Below are 6,000 nucleotides of genomic sequence, written 5' to 3'. Positions count from 1 at the left end.
ATATATGAAAAAATGAATGGAAAAATGGTATTACAATTAGTACTACTGTATGGAGGCGGTTCAGGGGGCGGAGCTGGGGCGGGGTCTGGTTAGGAGCTTTTGGGCCCCTCCAAACAAAAAAGCGCTCCACTGCCTATGTCTTATATTGTGTTAAGCAATGCGGAAGTAATGAAACATAAATTTCCTGAATTCAAAACACGATGATTTGTAATACCTTATCTTTATTAACTTTGTCTACAAGTTTCCTAAAACAGTAAAAAAAAACCAACAACCCAAAAACGTGTGGGAGAGGAACTTTCATTCTACTACTACTGCTATTAATTATTTCTATATTCTAATGGTTAACTATGTTGACGTGCTCAGAATAAACATTATGCCATGTTTCTAGACGCACACACTGCTGTTTTTTTTAACAGATGGTTTTCTTTCTGCTACCAGCATGTTCTCGCACCCTGTCATCTCATCGCCGTCTGGCAACTGTACCACCGACTACAGCTTGAGTAGTCCAACTTCCCTTCCCAAGCACACGCTCAAACCAAAGATGGCCACGAGAACGCGACTTGCTTGATCACATGATAGCCATCGCCACCTCCCACTCCTTAAATTATCTAGTGGGCGTGGCCTGGAGCCTTCGCGTGTCCGGTATGACGTCAAGGAAGGCGGGGCCGGCGCCGGGAGCCGTGGCCCCGGCTCTCCAGCAGCCGCTGTTGAGTTGCGGAGGTGGTAACGGGTCGGTGGAGCGTGCTGATCGGTTGCGGGCGGAGCCGCCATGGAGGACGTGAACTCGAATATTAGCGCCGACCAGGAGGTGCGGAAACTGCAAGAGCTCGTGCGGAAACTGGAGAAGCAAAATGAGCAGCTGCGCAATCGCTCCGGAGCTACCGCCGGCGCCGCCGCCGCCGGATCGGGTTCGGCCAGCCCCAGGCCGCCGCCCTCGGATACCTGCCAGGCAACAGCGGCGGCGGTAACTGCGGGGAGCCGGGGCTTAAGCTCCAGCCCGAAGTTGCCGCCGTCGCCTCAGGGCGGCGAGGGGGACCCGGCGGGGCTCAGGCTGTCCGCAGACGGTGAGAGTTCTTTGCTGGAGGAGGTGGAACCCCTGAGACCTGATGAGCTGGAGCGGCTGACTGGTGACGGGAGTGAACAGGACGAGAGCTGGTGAGCGCTGAGCCGAATAGGAGACCGGCCAGGGGGTCAAAGAAGCAGTGTGTGCGCGCGCGTTTCTCCTTTTTCTCCTGTCAAGGGTTGTCTCTCATTTTCACCCCCACCCCCTCCTGTTGTCTCCACGTGTCTCAGCCTCTCTCGTTCACTCTTCGTGTACCTCTGTCTGTTTTCGGATTCTGAAGTGGGATTCGTAAATACAGTACTCCGCCCTTTTTTGAGTACAGCGCTGGCCTTTTATGAAGAGTCTTTGAATATCGCCGTCTGAAATGTGTTTGTCAAATTTCCAACTTGCTCAGTGTCTTGTCAAGCTGAAAACTTTGGTGGGGTGGATTGAATGAGGTTGGAAAGCAGGCACTAAACCCTGCTTTCCAGTTATTAATGTAAAAGGTAGAATTGCCGGTAGTAAACGAGGTGGACTTGTGTCATTAGTTGCACTTTAAATTCATATATTTGTTGATTTGAAGGGGTGAATTCAATCCTCTAGCTGCCTTATTGAAATAGGTGATCTCTTTTCCAAAGTCAAGGCTGGTTGGGTTTGGTTCTCCTCCACCAAATCTTGTTGCAGCCCTGTTGGGTGAGGTCTTTTTTTCAATTAAGTTGGCTAACTATCCTAAAATGATAGGGTAATGCAGTAGTGCCGGTTGTAATGCTAGGACCAATGTTCTATTGTATGTATTGAAAAATCAAGCCACTATTGAATCCTTCTATCACTTCAACAAGTTAACTTCCTAGATAAGGAAGACTATTTTTATTTTGAATTAGCTAAATAGGAACTACCCTAGAAGCCCTACTTTTTCTGTTTTAAATATGTAATAAATGTATTCACATATACATTTTAATGATATGTTGAGAAATATAGGAAATTCTACTTTACGGAGAGGGTAGTGGATGCCTGGAATGCGCTCCCGAGAGAGGTAGTAAAACTGTGACTGAGTTCAAAGAAGCGTGGGATGAACACAGAAGATTTAGAATCAGAAAATAATATTAAATATTGAACTAGGCCAGTTACTGGGCAGACTTGCACGGTCTGTGTCTGTGTATGGCCGTTTAGTGGAGGATGAGCAGGGGAGGGCTTCAATGGCTGGGAGGGTGTAGATGGGCTGGAGTAAGTCTTAACAGAGATTTCGGCAGTTGGAACCAAAGCACAGTACTGGGTAAAGCTTTGGATTCTTGCCCAGAAATAGCTAAGAAGAAAAAAATTAAAAAAAAAAAAAAAAAAAATTTGAATCAGGTTGGGCAGACTGGATGGACCATTTGGGTCTTTATCTGCCGTCATCTACTATGTTACTATGTTATAGAAGTGGTAGGTAAAATCAATTAAACCTGAGATAATTGTTTGATTTTATCTTCCAGTTTGGGCCTTATTAATTTTTTTGTATGACTTCTATAAGGGTACACAAGGGGAAAATGATATTGCATTTTAAGCAAAACATAAGCACATAAGCATTGCTGTTTGTACTGGGAGAGACACAAGGTCTGTTAGGCCCAGTATCCTAAACTAAACGAAACCTTAAGTTTGTATACCGCATCATCTCTATAAAGATAGAATCCTGTTTCCAAAGTGGGCAATCCAGGTCACAAGTACCTGGCAAGATCCCAAAAGAGCAAAATTAGAATTCATGCTTATCACAGTCATAAGCAGTGGATTTTCCCCAAGTCCATCCTAATAACTGTTTCTAGACTTTTCTTTCAATAACTTGTCAAAACCTCTCTATAAACCTTGCTGTGCTAACCTCTTTTACCCGGCTGTGTGCCCTCCCACTCTTCCCCCCCCCCATCTCTGTGTACCTCTTGAAATTTTCACTGAGGCGAACATCATCTTTTACCTGCTGCTCGCACCGGCTTTGGTTCCCTTCTGATGTCACATCCTGTGGCGTTAATGTACCTTTAATGTAGAACTCACAATACAAATATTAAAGATACAGGCAATGAAATATTCATTGTTCTTTAAACAATAAATAGTCTACTTCCATGAATATGGGGGTAGAACACTCCTAATTCTATAGAGTGCTCTACAAGTTAGATGCCAGACCAAAGTTAAGTATGGGATAAACAGCTGTTAAGTGCAAAACATATAGAATACTGTAGGTTGTAAACATTTCATTGAAGATGAATTCCAGAAATTAAAGGCAATTGTTCAGAGCCTAACAATGGCTCTAGAAGAGCCAGACTAGCACTGGCATTAGGCTGCACACAATGATCAGAGGGCACTAGCACAGGGAACAGCGTGCTAGTGCTGAAGATTGGCATAAATTGTATGTAGATGTAGAAGTCAAACATGTACACTAATGGACAAAATTGTGAAAACACCTAGCATTTTAGACATTATGCTTTAAAAAAATATGGTTATAGCATTATAATTGTATTTAATGCATACATTTTTGACTAATAACAGAAACTAATCACTTAACAAAACCAACATAATACCGTTTTTCCCCGAAAATAAGTGTCATATTAATTTTGGGTTCAAAAAACGCACTAGGGCTTATTTTTGGGGAAATCTTATTTTTACAACAATCATTTTTCCCTTCCTCTCCTCCACCCCAATTCTTCCTCTTTCCTTTCTCCCTCCCCATATGCAGCATCTTTCCTTCCCTCTTACCCATCCCCTTAGGCACCATCTTTCTATCACTCCTTGCCATCCCCCTGTGCAGTAGAACCCCCACTGACCCTCCACCTTGAGACTGACATACCTCCGCTCCAAGGCCTCCAAAAACAGTGGCGGCGGCAGCACTCTGAACGGGCTGCTTTGCAACTTTCCCCGCCGGGGCCTTCCCTCTGCCACGTCACTGATGTCATCAGCGACACGGCAGAGGTAAGGCTGCGAAGCAGCCCGTTCAGAGCACTGCTGTTTATGGCGGTCTAGGAGCGAGGAGGTATGTCGGGTCTTACTGGGGTGGGGGGCTCGCTGAATTGACGAGTCTGATTTTTTTGGACAAGTCGGGCAGCACTAGTGTCAGGAGTGGAGTCTGGGAGTGTTGGGGACATTCGGGAAGGGCTTAGGGGATAGATCTTAACTAGGGCTTATTTGGGGGGTAGGGCTTATGTTAGGAGCACCTTTAAAAATCATGATAGGGCTTATTTTGAGGGTAGGTCTTATTTTCGGGGAAACACGATATTTGACACATTAAACAAAAATAATGCTGTTCATAAGCTATTCAAGCTAATAATGGTAATTTATCCTGTTATCCGATGACTTCATCAGTCTCACTAGTAGCGTAGAATGTTTGATATCCCTTAGTCTTGATTATTGCCTCACATTTTATTGGCATGCTGTCCACAAGTCTTTGGGGTTCAGTAAGTGTTATTATGTGGACCCAGGAGTTGATTATTGCTTCAATCGGCTCATGTTTGTTAGAGGATTGTTTTGCTATTACTCTTCTCTTTAATCTGACCCAGAGTTTCTCAATGGGATTGAGGTCTGGACTGTTTCCCAGCCTGTCCAGCAACTCAACCTTGCTCTTTGAACCAGGTGAGGCATTTCTTGGCTGTGTGGCATTGGATGCCATCCTGTTGAAAAGTGAATGGTTGACTGGCACCAAAGATGTCTCTAGCTGAAGGCAGGACCTTGGGCTGAAGGACCTTCTTTATGTATTTGTCAGCATTTTATCGCTTCCATCAAGCACCTACAATTGGCCCACAACATCTCTGCACATGCAGCCCCACACTATCACACTTGAGGATGCTTCATGGTGGAGGTAGTATACTCTGGCAAGCAGTCCTTGCCTGGTCGTTGATGAGCATAGCAGATACCGTCACTGCCAAATATGGAGATTTGGGTCTCATTACTCCTCAACACCTTCTTCCACTGCTCTGTGGTCCAGTTGGCATGCTCTTGGCCCAGTTCAAACGTTTGTGAAGCTGAACTGCATTGAGGAAAGGTTTTTTCCCTGGAAATTCTTGCTCACAGGCCTGCTGACACCAACACCTCTGTTTTGGCCAGTGACTTATTAATGTCGGTGGCAGTTAATTTCCTATTCATTAGAGCCATTATCAGTCTGATGTGTAATAATCTTTTTCCGGCCTCTTCCAGCTTTGTTTTTGATGATCTAATCTCTTCAAAGTCTTTGCAGAGTTTCAGTACCCTGGCCAATGACACACCTTGACCAATTTTGACTGCAATCTCTCTAACTATAGCCTTCTGTTTTTTTAAGGGTATAACTGTTGCTCTCTTTTTAGGTGACGGGTCAAGTCTTTTCTGCAAAATTTAGCATATAGCTTTAGTGTTTTAGACAATTTATTATTAATTCAATTAAATCAGTATTAATGAAAAGAGCAATTCAAATTTTGTCATATTGCACAACGGGCCTCTAGACAACATCCACAAGCCGTGACAAACATCAGAACAAAACACATAAACTACTATACTGTATGTGCTCAAAATCTAAGCAATGTATATTTTTTAAAAACCCACGATCGATTGCTTACCTTTTGTTGTCAAATCACTAAGTCATTCCTAACCACAAAATTATAGTATTACACGAATATTACCAGTACTGTTTATAAACGATCAAAAAATGTTTATGAATATCATACATTGCAGAATTAAATAAATAACTGGAGCAACAGCTGAATAAAGTTCTCAAAACACTCGAAATGTTTCCATGATTTTGGCCACTAGTGTAAATGAGATGCTTAGTTGTTCCCTCCCTGTACTCGGGAACAGCACATAAATCAAACTCTGCCCTTACCGCATTTAACCTAATGCCAGCTTGGATCTGGTGTTAGGATAGGTTTTCCAGTTTTTCTCAGGATAGGGCTTGAGAGAAGCTGCATGTTCCCTCTGTTGCAGTCCCACCCCTCCTCTGACATCACCTCCTGTTTTGGTCTGGGATGGAC

General features: G+C 43.9%; 1 protein-coding gene across 4 annotated transcripts in view; it reads left to right on the top strand.

Moving 5' to 3' along the window:
- Positions 1-622: 622 nt before the first annotated feature.
- The window catches only part of SLAIN2 (SLAIN motif family member 2), a 140,826-nt gene continuing 135,448 nt past the window's right edge, over positions 623-6,000 (top strand). For 3 of the 4 annotated variants that reach the window (XR_004539591.1, XM_033945946.1, XM_033945959.1), the window contains exon 1: positions 623-1,155. Coding sequence is in view for 3 of the 4 variants with exons in the window: in XM_033945946.1 (XP_033801837.1) it covers positions 770-1,155 (386 nt within the window). In the remaining variant the exon portion in view is untranslated. The remainder of the gene's footprint in view (positions 1,156-6,000) is intronic. The other variant, XM_033945968.1, reaches the window with a different exon arrangement.

Source organism: Geotrypetes seraphini, chromosome 1, assembly GCF_902459505.1.
Source record: "Geotrypetes seraphini chromosome 1, aGeoSer1.1, whole genome shotgun sequence".
In the NCBI taxonomy this organism is placed as follows: domain Eukaryota; kingdom Metazoa; phylum Chordata; class Amphibia; order Gymnophiona; family Dermophiidae; genus Geotrypetes; species Geotrypetes seraphini.
The sequence above is the reverse complement of the archived record's forward strand: the minus strand, read 5'-3'. Positions and strand labels throughout refer to the sequence as shown.